Source organism: Onychostruthus taczanowskii, unplaced genomic scaffold, assembly GCF_017590055.1.
Source record: "Onychostruthus taczanowskii isolate IOZ18803 unplaced genomic scaffold, ASM1759005v1 scaffold31, whole genome shotgun sequence".
Taxonomy (NCBI): domain Eukaryota; kingdom Metazoa; phylum Chordata; class Aves; order Passeriformes; family Passeridae; genus Onychostruthus; species Onychostruthus taczanowskii.
Genome location: NW_024500461.1, coordinates 1,542,039 through 1,569,287, shown reverse-complemented (window position 1 = coordinate 1,569,287; position 27,249 = coordinate 1,542,039). Strand labels below are relative to the sequence as shown.

The following is a 27,249-nucleotide window of genomic DNA, read 5'->3' as shown; positions in this document are numbered from 1 at the left end:
ATTATTTAAATAGAGGAAGTGGAAAAATATTAAAAAGCCAACAGATTGCATACTTTATTTAGCAGTTTTCCATTAAAATAATTTAAGTGTGAAGAAGCCAGGAATGCCAACTGGGCACTTTTTAGCTGGCGTCATATAAAATTTACAATTTTACATGACAAATTTCAAGCAAATTTGGGAAATAATGGAAAAGAGGTTAGTATTTGGCTGTGTGGTACTGATTAGATGGTTATACATGGATCACTCTTTGTGGTTATATTGCTAAAACCATATTCATTATATTCATAGTATTATTGTCTTAGATTCAGTTGAAAACTACCATGCCATATTTGTGCCCATATCTTCTGTCTTTAGTGTCAGATTTCTTCCTGAAGTAATCCTGTGTGGGAAAATCATCGCCAGAAACTGAGCCATTGCCATAATACTCGTCGTTGGGGAGATTCTCTTTGACTTCAAAAATCTGATGGAATTAAGCTTTATTTTGTGTACTAGCAAAAATTAGGCAGATTAAATGATAAATCCTGACAGTGGTTTGTTCTTCCTATTACCTATTACCTTACTCCCATTATCTAAAATGTCTGTCATATCAACTAATATGTAAACAGATGCATGTAAAGCTTCTTTCTTTTTTCTTGACTGAAATTTGAAATATAATTTTGAATACTGTGATACTCCTGTTCTAAAAGATCATGAAAGTAACATGATGCAGCTTGTGAATTTAGGTGATATTTCTGTAAAAATCAGGTTACATAGGTTACAAAGCTACACCAAAATGTTTATATCCATATCCATTCAATAAGTTTGAATTATCTTACTCAGATACCTAATTTCTATCTAGCATAATCCTCAGTTCTCTATTATTATTTGGGTTCTTTTCTAGTAGCAAGTTTTTGGGGCTTTTTTTGTGGTTTTTTTTTTTTTTTTCATGTACTGAAAGGGTATTTGAGTGTTTTTCTGTTTTCTCAAAAAAAGCATTTATATCTCTCTTACTGTGGGAACACAGTCATCAAAGTAAATTACTTATTCACAGCAGCAGGCCATGCACAGAGAGACTACTAGCTTGAGATGATTACTTCAGAAGGGGATGGCTGAAAAAGTAAATATTTGTAAGACTTAGTGGATTCAACTGACTATTTAAGGAAGGAATTCTTCTTGATGGAAAGCTGTGTAACAGCTCTGCATTTGTCCAATTTTATGTTCAGTGAGTTTATTGGAATTATTAATTCTTATAGATGTTTACATGGGCTCTGAGCCTCTGAAATGTTTTTCTTTCTTCCAAGAGCATTGACTGTGTGCTTCTGTGCGGGTAAATGGCTACACATTTCAAAACTTCAGTCACTGCCCACATTTCTGAAAAAAAAAAAAAAAAAAACCAAAAAACCCAAATAAAAATGGGGTCTCAAGTCTACAGTGTTACTGAATGTCATGGTTTTCAGCCCAGCTGAAGATGAAACACCACAGAGCCACTCACTCAGGGTATCATTCCTCCACCCTGGTGTAATGGGGAGGAGAATTGAAGAAAAATTTGTTTGTTGAACAAGAACAGTTTAATAAGCAAAAATAAAGTAGTAATACAATACTAATGGTGAATGAGAATAAGAAAAGGAATAAGAATAAGAATTGAAAAAAACAAGTGATGCATGATGCAGGTGCTTGCCACCCACTGACCAATGCTAGGCTTCCCTTCCTGAACCCAGATCAGCCACCCTTTCAGCAGCTCCCCCCCGTTTACATACTGGGCATGACATTTTGTGGTCTCTCTTTGGTCAGTTCAGGTCACCTGTCCCAGCTGTGCTCCTCCCCAGTGTTTTTGGTATACCTCTTCACTGGCAGAGCATGAGAAATGGAAAAATATGGGACCTTGACTTAGGAGTAACACAACTTAGCCAAAAATCAAACCATCAGCATGTTATCAACACCATCCTCATTCCAAATCCCAAACACTGCCCTGTAACAGCTACTGGGAAGAAATTTACCTTAGTTGAAAGCAGCAGACTCAATTCTCTCTCTTACCTAACAGAAATCTTTTTGTCATCTTGGAATAATCAAAAAGTGGTTGGAAAAGACTCTAAAATCTTTGAGTCCAATTGTTAACCCAGCACTGCCAGGTCCACCATTAAATCATGTGCCACATTCACTTGTTTTTTAAACACTTACAGCAACGTTGATTCCACTGCTTCCCTGCTTAGCTTTTTTCGTAATATCCAGTCTGTACCTTCCCTGGTGCAACTTGTCTTTCTTTGTCAATTAATGGAACTCTCAGGTTGTGACACTTTAGCCTACTTCCCATATTTTAGATGTCTTGCAGACCCCTAAGCAACCCAAACCAGTGCTGGTAAATCCTTGATAGTTTGAAACACAATGTCTCTGTAAGAACTGCTGGAAGAGCCCTTGTCTGTAAAGAAGAATTACTCCTTTCTGTGTGAGCGAGGTCTGAGTCACAGTAACACTCAGTTCATATTAAAGCCGAAGTAGTGCAACATGACGTGGCCAACCCACATCATATGGCAGCCAGTTTTTTTGAAGGGGTGGTAAAAAAAAAAAAATCCAGTGCCTAAAAAATATGGAAAACAGAGACTAAATTGGTTTTGCTTACATTTATTTGTGGATAAGTACAGCAAACATTCTACACAAACATCATAGTGCAAACTGCTCTGATATTTTTACGAGACTAATTCAGAGACTACTCTACAGTTTTGGAAGTTTTGCTTTTTTGTATGAAGAGATCAAAATTTTAGTCCTGAGATCCAAACAGATTTCCATTTTTTTTACCCAAGTACCCAAGTCCTGTTACAATACAGTGCTTCAGAGTACATGTCCAACCTAAAATTTATATGTAAATTTATATGTGTAAATGAACTCTCATTTTGAGCAGTAATGTAACAATGAACATTTTAGACAACTGATATCAAACTCGTGTTTAAATCATAGAATCATGGAATCATTGAGTGACCTGAATTGGAAGAGACCTTAAAGATCATTTAGTTCCACCTCCCCCTACCATGGGCAGGACATCTTTCACTAGGCCAGGTTTCTGTAAGCCACATCCAGCCTGGTATTGAACGCTGTCAGTAATGGGGAAAATCTTTCATTCAACCTATTTTAAAATCAAGGTATATTTATTATGACATCTCTGTAGCAAGAAGATAAATTGTGAATTATGTTCAGATTTCTTTTGTACTTTGGTTAATAAGAGTCAGCAAGGATGAAGTCTGTGTTCTGCCAAAATTGCTAAAATAAATCCTTGGTCATTTAAAAGGCATGGAGAATTTCCAAGAACATGTCCAGTGACAGAATAATAAGAAAAGAAAGAAGATATCTTTTTTCCTCCCCCCCTGCCCTAAACAGATTGGATGAAAACTTAATATATAAAAGGTTAAAACTCTGAGGTAATTGTAGTAGATAGTGATTTCCTGTGCTAAATTAATTACATCTAAATTTTTAGGAAAGCAAATTGGTTGACATAGCTTGTGTTGAATTTAAAATAGAAATTATAAACCCCTACCATTCTTTTTCCATGCAGATATTAGTTCACTCACTCATTCCTGAAATGAGTTGTGATTTAATGACAAAAAATCCAGAGGAAATTTTAAACTGAATCTCCTCAGTGTCTCCAAAATGGAATTTTATGTGGTTTTAATTTAGTTTTTTTAAATTATGTTCAGATTTCTTTTGTACTATTTCAGGTTGGTTTTTTTTGTTTGTTTTTTTTTTTGGTTTTTTTTTTTTTTTTTTTTTTTGGTGGATGATGAGAGGCTGTATTTTCATTTCACATCAGTTTAGACTGGATCATATTCTGAACAGTTGAGCAACAGAGATACAAGTTCTCGTAATTTCTGTGGCATACCCTCAACTTGGAGACTAATTATGTACATTTATGTGTATTTGGTAATAAAAAATAAACCTTGCAGGCTTTTCCTGGGAACAACAAACAATGACAGCAGGATTTCTTGAGCCAGCCCCTAGAGGCAGAAATTTAATGGTAAGAGAGCTGTAGGATGCCTTTCCTGCCCAATCCTGCTGCCAGCCTTCCTGTCCCAATGGCATCTCACTCTCTCAAGCACCCTCCAGCCTCTGCTCCAACTGCATTTCAGCTGCTTCACCAGGGAAGTCCTTGAGTTTTGCTCATTGGTAACTCCTAGTGATCATTTTAGTGTCTACAAATTTCTGTTGAATTGGTTTTCAAGGCATAATTTAATAAGCCATTTGTTAAGAGAAGAAGACAAGCAGCAGTTAAGTCAGGCTCTGAGATAATGTTTATTCAAATGAGGAAACAATGCTCATTCTCAGATTATTTATCTTGAAAAAATTGCAAACATCTTGATATCATGGTATAGTATAAAGCCAGCACTATCAACTGAATAATTTTCATGGAGTTTTAATTCACTTCAGTTGTTAATTAGCTTTACTGCCATACAACTTCTATATGAGCTTTAAGAGTGCAGTTGTGCCTGTCAACTCCTATTAGTTATGCAACAGATATTACCTTCAGGGCTCCCAAAGTATGACTGACTGTTGTGGTCACTGACCATGCAAGATTTCTGCTGCAAACAGTAATTCCAGATGACAGTATTCCCTTGATCCCTTATATATATATATGAGGGAATTGCATGAGCAGAGGTCATTATCATCACATGTAATTTATTACATAACTGGGTGTGATGTTAAAACAAAAATATGCTTTGCTTATCATAGAACCTGTGGGGGGAAAAATGGTTCCTGGAGCATTGCTCGTCGGTAAATCTTGGATAAATAGGTTATTTTTAAAATCAGTTTTATGTATAGTTTTGGAAGTACTATTTGGAAGTTGTAAGGTGTTATCCTAGTTATTAATTTATGAAAACAGATGTGACAGAAATAATAACTTGTAAAGCTCTGGGGAAAACTCCATTTACTTTGAGACTTTCCCTGTAAAAGGCTTATGATATAAACACAAGGAATAAAGCCCTCTTTCTGTCATCATTCAACTCAGAGAATTCCAAGCTCTTGATGAATGAGCAGTCTCTAGTACTTCTGATGAAGTTGGCCACTTGAGTTCCAGACATATGAAGAGGTGACTGCTTGTTGTAAGTGCTTGCACTGCAGGTATGTCAAAAGCACAGAGAAATTTCAGAGAGTGGCAGCAGCAACTGAATAATTAATAGGCTTGAAAGAACACTGTTGGCCCCTCAAGTAACAAAGTCTAAAACAGTGGACACAGCTAAGGTAGATGCTAATAGATATTGTGAATACAAACTGAAGATATTTGGAGGCTGAAACAACATTATATTAGGTATGGGACTCTCTTGGAGCAGAATTTTGAGTAATGATTTGAGTAAAAGCAAGGAAAACTTACACTGATGACCAGACAAAATTACCCTAAGGATAAACTCCATGCTGCTCAGCAAACTAGTAGGGACTTCATTCCTTTGTTATTTGAGATTATATTGACCAAAGTATTAGAGATTGTACTGTAAGCAGGTTCACCTAGGCACAACAAAGATGTGCAATTTGATAAGCATGTCTTTGTTTATTCACGAGGAGAGCAGCAAATGCATGTCACCAGACTGCTTTGCCTTACCGTAGTTCAGAACTTGAACTGTAGTCACAGATGACATTTGTTATCCTTTCCGCCACCTGTCACCCACGCGGATGCCCAAGCATATGCCAAAATGTCTATTTTAATTCCAGCTGAAACAATACCAAGAAATGAGAAAACATAAACAGCAACAACATACTCTATAGATTACACTGAAATTTTATTCTGAGATTCTGAAAGTATTACAGACACTAATCCATGTAAATTAGCAACAAGGGCTCCACCCTGTAGGGCTGTAGAGAAATATGTGTGCATGTGTGGTTTTGTGCTTCAAAATTCTGATTCAATGTGAGTTGAGATCATTAGCTTTTTATTAACTATTATTTTTTGTTCAGTATGTAACATTACTTATAACCTTAAGGACAGAAGATTTTAAAAAAATCTGAACAGAATAACACTACTAGACTGGCAGTTTTTGAATCCTTATTTAAGACCTACAGACAGAAGTTTCAATGATACTTTTGAAAAGCAAGGGAAGAGTGTTACAATATAAATCTCATTTTCAAAGCTAAGCTAAGGGTTTTAACATCAAAGTGTACTGTGTAACCTTAAATGTACCTGACCACTAGGATGTAAAAAACAAACACTGATTAGAAGGTAGGAGACAAAACATCATTATATGGTTCATGTAATCAATAGCCAGTGTCTAAAACAAAATACATGAAGGATATCAGAACAACGTTCTCCTTTTTATCATGCAATTTGCATGGAGGTCTATTGTGCTTCCAGTTCCAGAATGGGACTAGGAATACCCACGAAAGTTCTGTTGAACACCTATTTAGTTCAGATAAAAGCTGCTTTGTACAGCTTGAGGAGAAGCAGCAAACCAAGCCCTTTTGAGATATCATCACTAGCTTTTTTCTTAAGTAGACTTAGTCTCAGCTTCATCCTACTGACTGATAAGATAGACCACCTGGATATGTTTGGATTTTTATGAACTGCTTTCTCTTGGAGTGCAGTTTAACTGCTTACTTGTGGGCTGGTGGGCTCTTATGCACTGACTGCTCTGGTAAAATTAAAATTAACCTAGTATTTAAAAATATGTATACATGTTTGTTAAACAGCAGTGCTGTTCAAGACAATTTTTTTTTCTCAAAACATGATCACAAATCTGAAGGGCTTTTCATCCTTTACCTTACTGTATCTGTGAGAAATGTAGCATCATTTTGCTATAAAGGATAAAATTAACCGCTACAGCTTAGTATATCTTATGTCTGTCAAAATAAACACATATGAAGTGAATACGTTTCCTTATTAAAATTAAGGAGAACTCTACAATTGCCCTTTTTATAGAGAAAAATTTTGTGTATTGTTGAACAGTAACAGCAATTCAAGACATTTTAATAGAAGTTTTGACAAGTAAAAAATGTTTTTCAGAATACCTATTAGTTGCATGCATGAAACTTAACATCAGGAGCAGCTTAAAATTCAGTTTCATTTTATATTGTGGATTCACAGGAAATTTGTTCCAACTAAAAAATATTGTTCTGAGTCTTCACAGCCTTTCACTATAACAGCTGAATACATTTTAATGGTTAACTTCAATATCAAGTAGAGTATTTTTTTCACAACTCATATATTACTTATGTTAATCTGATATTAGGTAGATTTTGCTTAGTGAATACCTTAACTTTCTTCTCACATGCCATATTGCAAAGGCTGCCTTTTGGAGTGGCAAGAATGCTCCTAAGTGGGTATGTTGAGTTGAACCTCCTTATGTGTGAAATGTGTCTCTGTTGGTATGAAATTGGCCAGTTCTGTTCTTCTTCTAGTGTGATAGCTTCTGATAGCTTCTGTATGGGAGATGTTGCCATCATTTTGAATCTTCTTTTGTTTCTAGACTTAGATCAGTAGTTACCTTTTATTAGCTATGTCTAGACTTGAAATGATTTTAGTAGATGCTGAAACTTACATAGGCTATTTTAGTTTGTGTTGTTGATTTCTAAGTATTATTTAAATATTCAAACTCTAGAATGCACATGGATTTGGTTATCCTAGTGCTTACATCTTGGGTAACTTTCTATATAATTTTATTCTACAGGAATTTGCTGCACTGACTAAAGAATTAAATGCATGCAGGGAACAGCTGCTTGAAAAAGAGGAAGAGATTTCAGAACTAAAAGCTGAAAGAAACAACACAAGAGTAAGTACACAGCAGACCTTTTCTGGATATCATGTGTGTTTAAACTTACATATAAATCTAGATCTTCCTTTGTATGAATAAGAAGACAAAAATCCAGCATTTTCATGAGTGAAGGAGATTCTAAGTAGCAGGACATATCTACCATGCTACCGTCCTGAAGGAAATGAGTGTTAGCCAGATATATTGCAAACAGTTACAATTACAGGAGATTTAATATGTAACATGGTAAGGTCATTCAATTTAAATGTCTTTTAAAGCAAGGGACACAATCAGCCTTCCAAGCCTGAGTAGCCTGCACATATAATCATCTCTTATCAAGGCAAAAGGCAAGGTTACAACAAACAACCAGTTTTTCCTTGTGCCTTGCATTCAATCTGAATAGGGATGAGATGAAGGCTGCCACACAAACCACAGGCAGCCTGTTGTTTAGTCTACATGCAGTCTTGTGACCCTTGAAGTAAATTCATTTGCTGTACAACTGAGGGGGGACAAGGTTCAATCCTGAAATTGATCACGTTCTGCTTCAATCAGAAATACTATTCTGTCTGGGAACAGGAATATATGATACAGCGCCTTCTGAAAATTCTCAAATGGTGGACAGAATTGTTTTCAGAATAAAATAATTTGCTTGTAAAGTTGTCTGGGCAAAGGCAGAATTGATCTAGAGGGTAGCAGAGGAGACTTTATGGTGTTTGTGGAAAGGTGTGAGAAAAGAGATGGAGTAGTCCCAGATCAGGTGGGAGTCAGGCTGGTAGTGAACATACAAAATAGATCTCGGAGGTTGAACACCAAGGATGTCTTCTCATATCCATGGTTTTTTCTGTGATCTGTGTAACTTTTCCCATTTTCTTCTTCTTAATAAACTAATAGCACTTTGGGTGCTCAGCTAACATCTCTTCTTTGTCTAATCTAATTTGCATTTTGAAGAGGCTCTAACAATACATATGCTAAAAGACCTGAGAGAGCCCTTCTCCCTGCTTTCTTCTTCCCGTCTATAGCACCATAGAGTGCCATAGAGTTCAGAAATTCAAGGACAGATTAAATGGATGACTACAAAGAAGCAAAGTTGACCCATCTACCTCTGTGCTTTCCCGGATGTTCAGGAGATGATCACATTTAGCACAAAGTTCTTAGACATGATGATGGGGAAAGTCTTATGCGAGGTATAGGTAAGACCTACCTTTTCTCCCATTAATTAATTAATTAATTAATTTTGAGAAATGTGTAGGACTTACACTGCATTTTCCAGGTTTAGCAAATCATGTCAGCTGGAGAAGGGTCTGAAGACTTTCTATAGCTACTTGAATTATCAGTAACTTCCTCATGTGTATTATTTTTGTATTTAATAAAAAAAAATGGTTTATCCATTTCACTCCTAAGTCCACTGAACACCAGCTTTATATACCAGCTTTTTAACACCAGTGTTAAAACTGCAGTGCACCAATACCTATGTGGGTCTGACATAAGCAGTGCAAACTAGCAAAAATTCCAAGACAGCGTAGTAGCCTAAGATAGTCTTGTCAAAGAACTGTGGGAGAAAAGAAAGATGACTCAACTGCAAGTCATCTCCTAAGACAGACTGATCTCTGTCATGCGCAGTTTCTTTGCAGAGCAAGAAGCTTAAAGATCATCCATTCCTATGTTTCTTGTGCTACATAAAAGAAAAACTGGGGTAAGAGGTTTTCCAGGAGAGCTGATATCAACAAATGGGAGTTACAGTGTTATAATCCTTGCAAGTCCTTACAGTTAAAATTGGTAAATGCTAACAGTGTGTTTTCAAAATGAGGATGAAGCTAGAGATGAAAATGTTTAGGCTATGAAAAAAATATAGGGAATGCAGGAGATGTTACAGCAAACAAGGGGAAGACAGAGTCCAAATATTAATGTGGAATAAAATAGATAAAATGCAGACATGCCTTATCCTGACCTATAGCATTTTCATTAATAAGTTATTACCCTGTCATGTCATATTTATGTTCTTGCCAGGCGTTAAGCTACTATATCCCAGAGCTAGCTGTAATATTCATGCTGTCTTCTGTAGGGACACTCCTTTGATAGGGAAAGATGAGTATTTTAGATGCAAAGCTGTTGTTTTCAACACAGTCTCAGTGATGTGCTAGTGATGATATTTCCAGCAGCAGTCATTGGGAAGGCATTGCCTATAAAGAGGCACTTAAGCAAACTGAAATTTATGGTACTATTAATGCAAAGCAGCATTAATATTGTGTAAGGAAAAGAAAATGCTCCAAACTTTTTGTTTTAATTTAGCAAGGATTCTAATAAAATAATAATATTTGGAAGACCACTGATACACTTTCACAGTGAGAAAATTAAATGTCTTTTCTCATATATAAATTTAGTCCAACTAATGCATCTTTTGTCCATCTCTCTAATGTTCACACTTAAGCCAGCCCCAGCTTGGCTACATTAATGATTGTAGCCAATTAATGGGGGGGTCAGGGCTCACCTGACCCCCCCAGGACACACTCATGCACAACCACACATAGTGGCACTACTCAACAACCACTTTGTTCCAGGTAGCACTTCCTGCTGCTTCTATACAAAGATGCTTAGTTCCAAATGGCAGCTTCTGGATTTTTTTAATCCAACCTTTTTTCTCATTGGGATGACAACAAAAATTGTATTGTTTGATTTGTCCCGCTTCAAACTGAATATAGCAGAAAGGAATGAAAGTGGCAGTTCTGTCAGATCCTGAGTGCTCACCAGCCTTCTAGGTCCCCTTCACATTTTCAGTTATGCCCAACTGGCAGTATTTTATTTACTCTAGACCCCCACCTATGTGTTTATTTTCTGGCAACAGCCTCACACATATTTTGCTCAGCACATAAACAAAACACAAAACTGATTTCACATCCTGATTTTCCACTCTATGCCAGGCTGTAGTAGTAGACCTTGATGGTAAGATGTATTAGAGAGAGACCATGATGGATTTACATTCTTTGGGACACATACACTTCAGATCTCAGCCAAAATACCAGAAACTAAACCTTACCCCAATAGTTAATCAAGTTGCTACTCAGTCCTTCTAGCAGCATTCTTAGGCATTTGCTGTTGAATGTGTATTTTTGGTGCCTATGATAATTAACTTTTTGTGACATATTACAGTAGAAATATTTTCATGTGAAGAATGAAGCTGGCAAAGTAGAAAGTGCTGATTGCGTGGCGTTGCTGACGGGAAGACAGACAGGTTCTCTCTGGAAGACCGTTCTATGGGACGTCGAAAACAGATACAAAAGTATCATAATAGAAATTCTTACAGTTATTTATCTGGATATTCTCTAGATAGAATGATCACCCTATAGCATGTTTCAGAAAGATAGCATCTTTTCTGAAGCTGGAAGATAAGTCTGTGTGATCTAGCATGTTATTTAATGGAAATTACAAAATAACACTACTTTAGCATTTAAATTGAAATGAAAATATTTTTTGTCTCAGACTGTATTCTTTAAAAGTAGAAAAAAATGCATAGGATTACCTTATTAGATCAGAGTACTATTATGAGAAAATTTGGGGGTTGGTTTGGTAGCTGAAAAAAATATGTTACGCTACTGCTATTGATTAATCTGATTATGTATTTTTCCCTAAAACAGCAAAAAGTACCAGACACATACATGTGCTTTTTACATAAAGCATACATTTTTTACACAAATTGGTCTGAAATATTTTAGTTCTAACAGTTTAGAAACAAAAAACAATTATACCTGTGTACATAAATGAAACAGCAGTAACAGACAGTGTCATTAACGCTCTTTTGCTCCATGCCTTGGGAGATTAAATACCTATTAAAGTGAACAAGGCTGAGTTATATTTAATTTTATTAGTATTTTATTGTCTCCATTCCTTATTGAATGGTTTATGAAACACCTTCAACTGTGCACTGCAGTCTCATTATACCTGTAGATCAGGACTTAACACTATATTTTATGATTCAAATTCCCTTCTACTGTATTGAGAAACTCTAAGAATATATTTTGAAGTGTGATTTTACCTATTTTAGCTAATTTTCTCATAGGTCCTTTTAATTAAATCAGTTCCATAGGTGCTGAAAATTAATTAGGTACTCAATTTCTTTTTTAAACATGAGGAGTTCTTACTGTCTAAAAACACTGTACACATGAAGATAAGTGTCTGTCTCCTAAAATTCTACAAATAGCAAAGCATAAATTCAATAACATAAGTAACAGTATATATCATTGCCTCAACATTATTAACTATCTTGTAGATTCATGTGTCTCTTCTTTAAAAGAAAAGAACTTCTGTCACAAAGTAGTGCAACAACAGATAGTAAATGTAATATATAGTTATTCAACAACTATATTGTTTTTTATAACTATGTGTTCTTAGATAATCTGTGTAGCATAGTAGTTACTATATTTCTATTCATTATTCCTATAAAACCCTTTTTCTTCCTGTTACTTTATGTCATCCAATCATTACATTTTCTTTCACACCTTGGTTTCACATAGGTGTGATTCCATTAAGGTTTTGGGTTGCTTGCATTTTGGTTTCTGTACAGAAGGACTGACATGGGACACACTGGAGTAGTTGAGCTGCAACTTTATTTTTTCACAGAAAAATTTTCAGTGTTAATTTACCAGTGTAGCTTTTGGAGGTCACACTACCTGACCACAGGTGAAAAGTGGTTTCCATCGCTGTGGAACAATGCTGAAGAAAATAATTGATAATTGATTTTATGACTGATTTTAGAGATAGTCTTCAGCCCCATGTCTGCTTATTTTGTCTTCTCTGCTCACACCAGGGATGGAGATTTACTGAACAGTGGGAATTTTAAATATAGACTGAAAGAAAATTCAGTTTTTCTTGCACTGGTGAGAAAGTCTGAGCTGAACCTCAATAGAGAATTGTCTTCTTGGAGGGTTACCTCATTCCTCTATGCTAAGTTTGTCTCATTTCAGTAAAAGCCTTTTCTTTTATGTTTTCTTCAGTGTATTTAATTATTCATGACTCTCCTTTTCTCTCCATTACCGTCTGCTGGTTCTTGAATGTCTCCATTTGTTATCCCACTGTGAACTTTTTCTACAAACAAGTGTTTTGAAAATAATGAAGGTTAAAATATTTTATATTGATTAAAATCCAGGTCCTGTAATAGCAAACTTTACTGAGTCACACTAATTTCGACTTACTGAGCCATCATTCCTTAAAATGAGTGTTTTAACTTCTTTCATTTTCTATAGGTAAATCAGTAGTCATGATGGTTTGGTGTAGTAGAGCAGAGTAGGTGATAATCTACACCAATGTAGTTTGTACTGTAAAATCTAACCATGCATTTCTGTTTCGCAGAAATCAATCACTTTCATGATTGCTTTATAAGCGATTTGAGAAATACAGGAGCTAGGTATACTCTAAAAAAATTCTCCTTTCATTTTCATTTAGTTCTAACAAACACTTCAAAGATGCTACATTCATTCGAAAAATATGCACTAGAGCGCCTTTCAGTCTTTCGATTATTATTTTTATTTATATATTTTTTATGCTTATAAAAAGTCCAGAGTTCCAGAAATTATCCTATTTACATAATATACGATTATCATCATGGCATCTTGAGCATCCTAAAATTTGCCCAGCATAAAAATCACTTGTCAGATTATTTCATAATTCGTTGTCAAGCTTATGCTTTCCAGTAGGAAAAGCATGGCAGTGATGCGTGGGTGATTCTGTCCTACCTGCTGCTGTTGATCTTCATCTTCTTTTCTCTGCAAGCTGCCTGTCCCTCTGAGTGCTTGACAACTGTAACAGTTTGACAGTGTGAGGGAGCAGAAAATGCTCAACAGCCCATGATCACTATTAATGCCAGAGTTTAGTTGCAACTTACTGAAATCCCTAAAGATGTTTCTGACAATTCTTTTGCAGTTTAAATGAATTACCATTATCATTAAAATGTTATTTCAATCTGAAATCTTGTTCTCACAATTATTTGGAATATTAATTCTTGAACTACATATGTGGAGGAGAATCCTCAGCATGCCCACAAGTTATTGTGGTTTCCTTCAAATGTTAAACATTGGTTGAACACACCATCATCTTCAATGTCAATCTTTTATGTTTATATTCCCTTCCCCATCATTGCAGCCCTGAGACACTTCATAATTCTGTCAGTGTTGTTGACATTTCCACTTGCCAGGGAAGCAAGGAAGATCTTTTTTAATATAATTGCCCCTTTTTTTAATATAATTGGAATTGGGTAAAAGTTGAATGAAACAGCAGCTATTGTTATTTGTCCAAAGTAGGGCAACAAAACTAGTGAAGGGCCTGAAGCACGAGGCTTACAAGGAGCAGCTGAGGGAGCTGGGGGTGTTTAGCCTGGAGAAAAGGAGGGTCAGGGGAGACCTTATCACTCTCTAGAGCTGTGGGTCAATTGGGGGTCAGCCCCTTCTCCCTTGTCAGGTAACAAGGTGATAGTACAAAAGGAAATGGTCTCAAGTTACACTGGGGGAAGTTTAGGTGAGGTGTTAGGGAAAATTTTTTCATCAAGAAGATGATCTTGGTGATTGAATCCAGCATTGGAACAGGCTGCCCTGCTGCTCCAGGGAAATGGTAGGGTTGCCATACCTGGAGGTATTTAAAAGATGTGTAGATGTGGCGCTTGGGTACTTTGTTTAGTGGAGGACTTGGTAGTGCTGGGTTAATGTTGGGACTTGATGATCTTCATTTTTTCCAGCCTAAACAATTCTGTTATTCTGTGAATCTAGCATTTCATCAGAGCAGGGGGCAAGCATTTGCTCTCAGGTTCTCAATCACAGTCAGATGTCCTGTCCCCTTAGGTTTTTTTGCCTTTCAGCAGAACTGGGAGTAATGTTTCACTGAGACCTGCTTAATAGTATTCCCTGGTCAGCTCGTTTTGCATTTAACAGTGCTCCCAGAATTTGTGAAGAAATCAAGATTATTTTTCTTGAAAAGCAAAAATAAGATATTTTTACAAATGAGAAACCTATGTTAGCGTGCCTTCTGGAGCATTCCTAGAGGTGATGGTAAGGAAAATGCCAGTGTTCAGAGGTAGTTTCCAGAAGAATGAGTGACTGCAAATGCTTGAGTAAATAGGAACGGAAAGAAAAATTATGAAATGTTCACAAGCACTGGTAGAGTTCTCCATGGGTCTTTTGACACAGCTGTGACAATCTGTATACAGCAAAATAGGCAACACAGCATTTTGCACTTGATTTATGTAACAAACATGAAACGTATGCAGACATGGGAATATGTCTTTTTCTCATCTGAAATGGTACTTCTCAGTTAAAAAACTAGCTTAGCTTTTGTATATGTTAAATGGGTGATTGTCACTGGTTTAGTATTATGAATTATGCCTGTTTCTCTCTTTCTAACATGGCAGTAAGGTAACCTAAATATGTTATCAGTAGCTCTGCAAAAGGCTAGAGTGCTGTACTGTTCATCTCAAATAGCAAACTCCTCCACAAACACCCCATTAGAAATTCTGAATTCCCACCACTCTGCTCAATTCCAATACTTGGAAACCTTGTTTAACTTGTTTTATCTCTTCATCACTCTCTTTGATCTCCATTCTGCCTTTGCTTAGCAAGTTTCTTGTTGTCTGTCTGTGGTGACTTCACATTCCCTATTGGGATTGTCAGTGTGAACCAGTTCAAAATGAGCTTCTGGATGTATGTTAGGAGGTTTTTTTGTGTGATCCTTATTTATCTCTCTGCTATAGATTATGTGTAATTCTTTCTGGCATGAATATTTTTCCATGTCACCATCACTTTTCTTCTCTCCTAAACTGGATTTTCCCATTTTCCTTTTCCTTTCCAACTTAGTCTTGCATACAGGCGCTCAGACATCCCTGATCATCACAGCATTTGTCTGCAAGATAAGTGATTTAGGGTAGTAGGACACCAAATATGATAAATTTGCTCAGTTAAGCCAAAAAAGAGATTTTTTAGGTTTTAAGGTTTTGTTACCCTGGACTGGTTTAGTGGGTGTAAGTTTGAGCATTAGACAACTACAGAGCTATGGAAGGAATAGCCGTACTAAAAACTCAGCTGTGGATTATTGTCTTCCCTTTCTTCCCAATTTCTTCAGAAATCTGTAGCCCTTTGGCTGGATCCAGATGTAGCTATGATACAGTGAAAAATTTCTGCATAAAGAGAACTGATCAAGACGAGCCAGGCTCTAGCAGAATCAGCCAGGAGGTGGGAATGACTGTGGGGAAATCTAAGTGCACAGAGTGGATCAGAGTGAGATTTTGGCTACCCCAGGGCTGTGGAGTGGGTCAGAGTTAGGCTGCACAGAGGAGGAAATCTTGCACCCTCAAAGACTCTTTCAGGAGACAAGGCAGAGAGTAGGTTGAAGAATTAGAAATTAGCTATTGACTTACTTTCCTCCAGCTTTCTCCCAGATAAACTAGATGGCCTAGAAAAGCCATGACAATACAAGAATTTAGACCAAAATTCAGCAATTCAGTTCTATTTATGATAGCAGTTAATCGTTTATTTAAGTACTATTATGAACAGAAATACCCTGTAAATATTTGGGCAATATTCTGATCTTATTTACTTTGCAAACTTCCCACAGCCCCACACTGAATTCTTGATGGCTCTATCATTAAGAGGTCTTTTCAAATTTGTTTGCTATTTTGGACTGCCCAAAATCATTAAAAATCCACCTATATCTGCTGTTAGCCCTTTAGGGATGAGAAAGCTTATGATTTCTTGTTCATTTGCTTTTGATAAACACAGGTCATGAGCTGGATTCAGAAATGACCCTCCTTTCTTGAATTGCAGGGAGTCGTCATAACTCTCGTTGTATTAACATTGTTCACATATTCCTTCTCTACTTTTTGAGAAGAATATATTGTAGCATAATAACCAGGTGCAAATCCAGACATGAGAACCATTTTTTAAACAAAGAGGACACCAAACCATAATCATTCTTAATCTGACTTATTATCAACATACTACTATGTCTAGTAATTCATGTAAGAAAAAAAACCATTATGTAACTGAGAATAACTGTGGATTATAGATAAATAAATATATTTACTAATAGTAGCTATATTAAGAACCACATCAAAGAAGAAATATTAAACAATTATCCATGTAACTTTCAGATTTACAGTTCAATGACTTAGATATAATTGTTTGTTGCAATTACAATACATTTAACATGCATTCTAGTTCATGAATTTAGCTACCCTGATTTAACCTTACAGCTAACCAATTCTCTTTAATGTTCAGGCACTAAAAACAACAATGGCAGCCCTATGAATATATAGACAAATAAGGAATTTTCTGTACAACATCAACGTACCATTTTAATTTTTTCTTTAACCTCAGAGTATCAATGGAAACTAAATATAATATGTTTTAAAAATGTTATTTATGGTCTATTTTACAGATGTTTATGGACTTCTCTGGTTTTTGTTGTGTTTTTAATAGAACAGAGACAATATTTTAAAGCATGTGCTAGTGACAAGCACCATTAGCTATGACAGTTCTAATTAATAGACTTAAAATCTAGCAAAATAGACTGTTCACTCCTACATATTTTGTTAAGTTGCTTTCAAGATAAATTGAAAATATATTACAGTTAGGCTGAATTAATGGTATACTTATTTAATATTTTTGCATCGTTCTTTAGACTGTCTTTGCTTATTTGGCTGTCAATCCTCATCAATTACTATCACAAATTATATGTAAATATGTAATTAATTTAGTAAAATAGTGACCCTATGCTTAATGATTTGTTGTTCTTGCTTTTCATAGCAGAGTTTTAAGTGGAATCATGAGTGGCTCTTCTATTTTTCCATTTATTACATCTAGTTTAGAAACATGAAATATTGCTAATAGTTCCAGCAATCTCACCTACAAAGAAGTTGCCAGAAAAATTGCTGTTTGGTATCATGCACTTTGTAGTTAGAATTTCTGTGGCATTTAGGGGCCCAGAAATTAACAACTTTTTGTTTCAAATCCAATAGCTGTTACTGGAGCATTTGGAGTGCCTTGTCTCGAGACACGAAAGATCCCTGAGGATGACAGTGGTGAAACGGCAAGCACAGTCTCCCTCAGGAGTTTCCAGTGAAGTTGAGGTCCTCAAAGCTCTGAAATCTCTGTTTGAGCACCACAAGGCTTTGGATGAAAAGGTACAGTATGGAAAAAAACCTTACTGAATACTTTCTTTAACTTGCCTAATCGTGCTTTATGATGCAGCAGAGCAACAGTATGGTTTGTTTGCTCCTTGGAATAAATCCTGTGCTTAGAGTGTTTACAGGTGTCCAGAGAAATACAGATGGTAAGAAGGTGCCATCAATGGCTGTAATGCACTTGAGATCACTTCAGCTATCTTTTGTAGACAATAGAAATTACCTTTCAAAATAAGCAAATCTCACCCCTACCAGACATGCTTCTCCTATTTCGCACTAAATAAAGATGACCCTGTGGGAATTAGTCAGTGTAAAATGTGGTTTTAAGTTATGGCCATGAAAATGTAGGTAAATCTCAAATTTTAAAAACACACAGAGAGAAAGAATAAGATGTTCCTAACTACATAAAGGAACTTGGCTCTTAGATACTTTTAGGAGGAAAACTTCCTAAATTTCAGAGATCTTTTTAGCGTTTGCTACGTAAGGAGAGTGTTCCCTTTACAAGTAGTGAAACCTAAAGCAGATAGTAAATGCTTCATTATCAGAGGTGATTGAAGGCCTGCAGAATCAAAGTAAAAACCAACAAGAACTGCATAAAGTCATGCTAATGAAGAGGGTCTTTCCCCTGTATTGCTCATGTATCCTGTGCTGGAAAGACTATATTCAAAGTGAATGAAACTATGAATTAGCACCTTGAGTATTGCGTACATGAATTCAGAAATTCAGTTCAAGTCTAGAAACAATAATGATGGTGATGTAGGTGAAAAGAAGGTGATGTATCTGAATTAGTAACTGCCTCCAAAGTCCACAGGCAGGGAGCATGTGAGAAACAGGGCTCATGAGCGAAGAACCTCGTTCCTTGTGGGGTCTGTTTTGGCTGATTTGCTCATTGCTGCTGCTGAGTTTCTTCTCTGAGACGGTTGGGTAAGCAGGGATGACATTGTGCAGAACAGCATCTGAAACCTTTGACTGCGCAGATGAGATGTATTGTACGGCACCATTTTAATGGTCTCACAGTAACAAATTTAACTTTCAGAAATATACTCAGAAAGTTGACTTTACTCAATGAATGATGCTGCTGTAGATATATAACAATATATATATATATCATTAGTAATGAAAAGATGAGACACTGTGGGTTATGACTCATACTAGGTTAACTATCAGGTTCAAACTTGAATAAATTTAAGGAATTTAGACCAAAAAAAAACTTCTTATGTGTTTAGGTATATCTTTTGGTTTGTATGTTCTACTCAGATATCATGAAAGCATCTTTAAAGAAAATCTAGAAAAGGAAATATAATGACTTCTAACCACTGTAATAAGCTTTTGTATGTCATTAAGACTTTAAAAATCCTGTATTATTAAAAAGATCTTTTGAGGATTGATGGGGTTTATGCTCTGAGCTTTGATCTTTTATCCAGCACTTTAAATATCGATAAAACTAGGGTAGGGAGCTCTCCTGCTTTTATACTTTTTGACATTGTGTTGGATAAGTATGAGAAACTGTAAGAACTAAACTTGAAGTAGATTCTGATTATTCAACAGTTGTGTACCTCTTGCATATTTTCTTTTGTGAATGTTTTAGTATTTTGGTACTATGCAGTTTATATTACATCCCATTTTGAAAACTATTGTACAGAATTAGATTGTAGCTACATGTAATATTTTGACTTGCATTATTGAAAAATTTGATTTAGGTTGTTGAAAATTCTATTCTTATTTTAAATGTAACAGATTAAAATCAGTATTCAGCATGTTAAAAAATTTTGGAATGACAAAGGTAGACTTCTTATGTATCTAATTGATTCCCAGTGGTAGTGAGAATTTTCAGGGTAGAAAAGTCAACCATCTGCAATCATATTCACAGAAGGTTTGTTCCATTATAAAACAAGTTTTAAAATTGGTTGGTCAAAATTACTTTTTCCAACATGCTGTTTACCTATGTGTGGAACCTTTTTTATTTTGCTGCAATAAATCATATTTTTACTATAAAAAGCTATTATTTATATGTTACTGTAAAACATTCGGAGATAAGTCCAGTAAACAGGTTAATAAATTATTTTAAAATAATTTGTTATAAAACCAGCACACATTATTTTCAAGGACAAATCCTACATAAAAATACTTGGTTTTGTTACAGTGTCTCTGGAAGGATTGGATGAAAGACATGGCATATATCACCCAGATACTTGATAATATAATGTTTTCACAAATTGTCAGCATTATGTTGATTTTTATTTAAAAATAATAAATTAAAAATGACTGCATGCACCCAAATGTGCTAAAATTTTTTTTATGGCATGTGAGTCATACATTCGGCATGGTGACAGAAAAATTATATAAGTTAGATTTGTTTCAGACCCTTCAGAAATAAGATTTCAATCCCCCTATAAAAATGCATTGAAGATTTTCAGGCACTAGTAGAACAATGTGGGTTGGAGCTCCTCAGAGACATCTGGCCCAACCTCCTGCTCAAAGCAGGGCCAACTGTTTCAGGTTGCTTAGGGTCCTGTCCAATAACTTCTCAATATTTGTAGGCAGAAAACCTATTCTGGTGTTTCGCCACCCTCGGTGTAATTTTTTCCCATAATACCTAGCTGGAGTTTCTGTTGTTGAGTGTTGAACTGGTTCCCTTTTGTCCTGCAAGGCCTTCCCTTTCCATATCTGCAAGAAGAATCTGGCTTTATTTCCTCCACATCTTCTGGTTAGCTGGTTGTAGACGGCAGTTACATCTCCCACAAACTTTTCCTTCTACACTTTGACCAGACCCAGCTCTTTCAGCCTCTCTCACATGCTGTGTGCTCCAGCTCATGGCCAGCTTGGTAGGCCTTCATTGAAATCTGCCAATATTTTCTACCAGAAAGCCCAAAACTGAATGCAGCCTCAAAAGTCTGGAGGGAAATAATCATTTCGTCCAACCCACTGGCCAAAATGTGTGCTGGCCTTTTTCACCACTAGGTCATTTCTGCAAAACTGCTTTCTTTTCCTGAAGCCTGTCTCATTCCCTTATGGATTCTGCATTTTTGTGGCAATGGAATGCCACACAGACTTTGTCTCACTGATCACTTCTGAACTGATCACCTCAAAACTGCCACCTCTGAACCTCGCAGTCCAGTCCATTTCTGATGCACCATGGTATCTCCACATCTCACCAGTTTCTCTGGGGATAAAAGGAAGATCTTGCAAAAAACCTCAGTAAAGACAAAAACTATTCTCTGTTCTCCCCTTATCCATGGAGCCAGTCCTCTCATCACACAAGGCAGGATGGTTGGCCATATATCATTTGGTTTTGACAAGGCTGTACTGGCTCTCCCCAATCACCATCTTGTCCTTTATGTGCCTGGAAATGCCTCCTGGAAGATTTGCTCTGTAACTTTCCCTGCATTGGCCAGCTTGTACTTTCCTGGATCTTCTCAGGATAACTCCTGTATTTCATGAAGAAGGACAAAACATTTGTAATTTTCCACTCATCAGGAATCTCCCTGACTTGTGCTACTTGCAGAGTTAAAAAAGGCCTTACTACGACAAAGTAATCAAGTCTTGGCATCCGTGGATGGAGTCAGCCTACTGCCTTTGTCTTATGTCTTCCTGTATTGTGGGTAATGCTTCACTCACACAGACTCTGCTGCTGTGCTCAGAGGAGACCTGCAGGCAGAATCTCGCAGTAAAACTGAGGCAAGAAAACATGATTTGTGATACACTGATGTAACAGCAAAGTAAACAGTGCCCCCTCAGAAAATGTGCACAAAGCTGAAGTAGGTTAATGGATAAAGAGTAATAAAAACTGTCAAAAGTGCACTGGAAATGTATCATGATCCTTTGCAAATGAATAATGCAAATTTTCCTTTAATTTTTTTCTTCAATTTTTTTCTTCACAAAAAATGTTGACACTGAAACTATTAATGTAGTTGTTGTTCTTGGAAAAACATAACAAAATATTTTCATGAGAAGTTTTGCCCTTTAAACTTACAAAAGTATGAAGAAAAATCTTAAAATTCTTCCTAAATGCAAATTTTCTTTCATGTTTTCACTTCCTACACTAAAACATCTTGATGTGTTGTAACAAGCTCTGCCACAAAACTTGACTGATCATGAAAGGATTGCTGTGTGCACAGTACAAGAACTACAAAACCCTCCTCATTACTATAAGAAAATGCAATGAAACCTACTAAGAGAATAGAAAGTGAAAAATAAAATAGATCAGTTTCTAGGCAGGCCTGCTTAAGTATAAAAAGACTCAGTATAAAAAGAATCAGGAACTTATTTCAAAGTCTATTGACCTTTTATCTATTACACGAAGTCTGGGCTCTGCCTTCACCATTTATCCAAAAGACAGATCACTGCAGAGAGATCACAGCTGTGATTGCATTAATCTGAGAAAACATGGCTGTCATTGCAGTTTTTTCAGAGTCTGACAGCTCCTTCAGGATCCCTTTTGTTATCCACATGCCACAAGCCTGGAGAATGAAAGCTTGTCATGAGCTTTCCACGTGAGAGCCAGTCCTGTTTGGCTGAACCCAATAGGTACATTCTAGTAAGTAGGGAGCGGTAAGAGTATGCTTTTAATCTTAACCTATTATCTGTATGAGGTCTCAGTAGTGCAAAAAAAAAAAGTCTTCACAGACTGTTTTTGCACTTTTGATGTATTTTGTGAGAATTTTCGCTTTAGTGCATGGGGATAATGACAGTATTAATTTGGTTTAGAAATGTTTGCCCTTATATGTGTCCCTCAGAAAAATCTCATTGTGTCTCCTTGGGTAAGTTGTGTTACAGCAAATGAAATTGATACCTCACTAACTGTATTCTTTATTATTACTATTATTATTATTTAGAAATATAATTTGACAGAAGCTATACATATTTTCAAAAAAAAATCAAATATCTAATTATACTAACATTTTTAGAAATAAAAAACTAAAGCATATGGGCAGTTCGGCTAGCAATTTTAAATTTTCATCATGTGAGAAGTTAAATTCAGAGGCTGTTTTACCTAAGTGTGAGGTTAGGTTATATCTCACAGACAATGAGCATTGTTAAAAAAATATTAAGTTTTACACACTATATTTTAGGAGTGATTTGGGCTAGGACCAATATGAAATTCTGACTCAAGTTTTCTTATAGCCTTTGCTATTCTATAAGTCAGGTGAAATTCGCAGCAGTATTCATAGAGTGGAAACCTACCTTCAATTATTCACCCTGTCCTTAATGCTACAGGTCTCAAACACTTCTCTTGCTGCTGCTAAGTAGCTCATACCTTTCTTGTGGGATTTTTTTCCTGCATTGAATAGTTGTGGAACTAATGTAAGACAGCATTACAAAATATTTTGTGATATTATATATTAATATACATGGAATTATAAAAGAGCAAATGAAGACAATATTTCCTAGAAATCATTAGAACTGAATGAAAAAATAGAAGCTCATGTTAACTTCATGGTTAGAATTAGGTCAGGAAATAGATAGTCTTTATATGCACTTCATGAAGAACAAAAGGTAGAAAAATTATTATGGTACTTGTGCCTTTCTATAGTTCTATTTGGATTCTAATATCTATCTGAACATGTTTATTGTCCTGCAGACATTTTTCCTATTTTGCTTTAAACTTTGGGTTCAACTTTTAAAATGAGCATTTAGAAAGACGAAAGAAGCAGCTTCTCCAAATGCAGTTTTTGGTCAGTGTTGTAAGAAAAGTGTCCAGTTGATCTTCACAGTGGAAATCAGCTACCAGATGATACTGTCTTAGCTAAGAAACAAAACCCTGCTGGTTCTCTTGAGATTAATGGCAAAAAAGTATACTTAATATTCTTGCAAAAAAATTTAGCCTATTTGTGTCAGCATGGTCACTATCTTTTTATCCATTAGCAGGTAACTAGAAGAACTTTAATTCAATAGACTGTTCATGGGAAAAAAGTGATTCAATTCCAGTGTGCAAGTGTTTTTTAAAAAGCTCTGTATAGGCTGCGGATCTGAAGAGAATGAAGAAAGAATTTGACAGCAAGCAAAAAAGTGGGAAGCAGTTGCTAGGAGACAGAGAAAGATGGGTGATATTTTGCACTGACAGCAGTGCTAACATGACATTGACTATGTTACATTTAAAGATAATGTGGTTGCATTTAAAAGACAGAAGAATACCAGTCATCTGGGTATATGTTGTATACACCCTCTAACATGGAGAGAGCAACTCTTTTCTGCTGTGTCTGTGACATTACAGTCATAAAATCACAAGATGGTTTTGGTTAAAAAGAAATAATAAAAAATCACCCATTTTGACCCCCCTGCCATGTTAGGGATACTTCTCATTGGACCATGTTGCTCTAGGCCTCATCCAAACTGGCCTTGAACACTTCCAGGGATGGGGCATCCACAGCTTCTCTGGGCAACCTGTTCCAGTGCCTCACCACCTTCACAGTAAAAAATGTCTTTCTAATATCTAATTTAAATCTGTCCTCTTTCAGTTTAAATCCCTTCCACCTTGCCCTGTCACTACCTGCCCTTGTAAAAAGTCCCTCTCCAGCTCTCTTGTACGCCCCTTTACAAACTGGAAGGTGCCGTAAGTTCTCCCTAGAGCCTCTATTCTCCAGGTATTTGTCCTTTAAAAATGTTTATAATAGCATTTCTGTTAGATCAGTTGACATCTGATTAGTCTTACTTTGTGAAACCTTTTTTAGTAAAGCTCTATCATATGCCCAAGAAAATAGAAATACGTTGAAGAATCACATGAAATTTAAACAGAGTAACTTCTGAAGTGATACACATGATCTCACTGAGATAATTCTTATTAACACTAGTTACTCACTTACTGTCACTTCCAGAAAATAGAAAACAGTATGCCAGTCACTAATTGGCATTCATCATATGAAAAAAAAAAACCAAACAAAAATGGTCAGATAAAAACTGTTTACATTTGTTCCAGTTTCTTTTTCTTTAACAAGATGGTGACCCAGAACAACAACCCTTCCTGCACCTCTCAGAAATTAGGATGGTTCTGTTTGGGATTTTTTTTTTTTTTTGCGTAAACATAAATTTGCATACGGAATCCAATAAAAAATGCTTTGTAATACATTTGTGTATGACTGGGAAAGAAATGTAAAATGAGAAATAATGTTACAGCTTCTGGGTTATAAACTAGAGCAGATTTCTCTTTCAGATCAGAGTGCTGTTATAACTCTTTATTTTTTTACTGATAGAATCAAAGACTTCCCTCAACTTTAACAGTTGTTATTTATGTTTGAAAATGAAGAATTACTTGCAGCCTTTCCAATGCCACTATGGCAAATATGAATCTGAATGTGTTGTTCACTGGTCAGATGAAAGGGAAAAAGACTTTCTGTGCCAAGGCAGAGTTGTTTTCAGTTCCTTTAGCAACTGTTAGATTCAGAGAACAAATAGGAGCCATCAGACTGCAATTTTGCTTAGGTAATTGTAACAAAAAGGCAGTGTATTAACTATGTACGTGGGAGGAAGGCGAGGTAAGGTAGGGCAGGGCAGGACAAAGGAAACAACTTCGAGCTGTTGCTCTGTCTTACACTGGTAATGTTCATCAATGTTGTTGACAATAGGCCAAGAATGAAAATAAAGGTATTTAAATATAATAGCTTGACAGTCAGAATAGAAACATTAGTTCTCTACCTAGTTTTGCTGAAGTGCCATGTAAAAATTGTGTCTCCAGAGTTGTCTGTTGTTTAGAGGCAGTGCTGTTTACAAGCTCTAAAATGGCTGTATAAAACCCACTATGATTCATTTCCACAGTGCCACAGGTTGTAAAGTTTAAGCATAATTCTTCTGATTCCAGGTCCTTGTAGAGCTGTGACATCCTCAGTAATCTAGCCTAGTTGGTTTGCAAATTCTGGCATCATTCAAAGTGAATGTCAATGTTAGACATATTATAATGTATTTTTTAAACTACATTCTCCTTTATAAAACACTTGGGCTTGAATACATGAAGGTTTCAGAAAAAAAATCTATTAAAGTTGCCAACTCATTGTATTTCATTTTGACTTTTAACAACTGCCTGCTCATGAATTTTGTCTCAATCATCTTGTCCCAATGCAGGACTTAGAGCCAAAGGGATTGAAGCCAGAAATATGATTGTAATTTTTCGATTTTTTTTTTTTAACTTACCTCAGGTTTTTGTTAATAAGTTGTTATATACCAGCTCCCATTGTGGTTAGAGTAGTCAAAATCAGGCCTCTTGAAGACAGGTCTACACCTCTCACTAGTTGTTTTAAATAAGCTATCTAAAGAGGAACAAAAGCCTCAAAGTACTGCATAAAAACTATATTTGCATTTGTTAGAAAGGGTGAATAGTTTTAAGTGTGCATTTCCTGAATGTGTAGTTCATCTTTAGATGTAGTCAGTTTTAAAGTCAAGTGAACGTGCTGTGTTATAGTCTTGCTAATTAATTTTGATCTAGTAAAGTCTAATCCATTCTTGGGATATAGTGATGTGTTTTCAAAATCTCATTTCTATCAGTAGTAAATGAAAATGAAGTGTGTAAGAAAGGTAATATTTATTAGACTAAGAGCTACCACTGGAAAAAATATGAAAGCATTAGGACATATACAACTCTTCTAGGGATCTCCTGTATTTGTCAAGGATGAAAATGTGTCACGTTTCTTTGTAAATTAAAGACTGATTTTGTTTTGCTTTATTTTCCAGCTACATCTCATGGTCTAATAGACTATGCTACCTTACCCAACAAACATTGCTAATGGCCTTAAACATCTGTGCATCAGCAGCTGGAACAGCATTGCTGCGGGGTAGCTGGAACATGTAAAGAAGTATACCTTGAGTGTTGACTGATTAGCCAGCTTGCAAACTCATTTAATGTGAGATGCCTAATGAAATTCTGTAGATTAGGATAGTCACAGGATCCCTTAACAGTCAGGAGAGAGTCACACACAGTGCTGGAGGTCACTTCAGGTCTGACTTGCCTTTGGTTGTACTGGGAGACTGCAGCTACATCAGGTTACATCAGCAACACGAGCTGACACTGAGCCAGAGCACTCAAATCAGCTGTGATTGTGTCTTCAGACACATTTAGTATTAATTTAGTATTAACTATTAATAATCAATAATTAGCAGTAATTAAAATACTGGTAATAATAATAATTGAGATTGTAATCATCCTTGGAACAGAATAGGTTACTTATGAAACTTGTGCAAACACAGAGGAATTTTCTGCTTATGAGGGTATACATTGTTTAAGACTTTTGGCAAAGCTGAAACAAATGCATGATGATATAAAAGATCTTTAGTATATGAGCCTGAAGGCAATGTTACAAATTATTTTTCAATGAATTTATTGCATTCAGTTACTATAAACAGATTACTTATCTTCCATGGAGTGAACTTAAAACATCTGAAAATGGTTTTTTCTTTATTCTTTGT

The 27,249-nt window shown here is 35.9% G+C and overlaps 1 protein-coding gene across 1 annotated transcript in view; it reads left to right on the top strand.

The window, feature by feature from the left end:
• Positions 1–27,249, top strand: part of PPFIA2 (PTPRF interacting protein alpha 2) — a 286,176-nt gene that overhangs the window by 164,522 nt on the left and 94,405 nt on the right. Inside the window, exons 4-5 of the mRNA XM_041409731.1 lie at positions 7,620–7,721; positions 17,692–17,856. Of these exons, the coding sequence (XP_041265665.1) occupies positions 7,620–7,721; positions 17,692–17,856 (267 nt within the window). The remainder of the gene's footprint in view (positions 1–7,619; positions 7,722–17,691; positions 17,857–27,249) is intronic.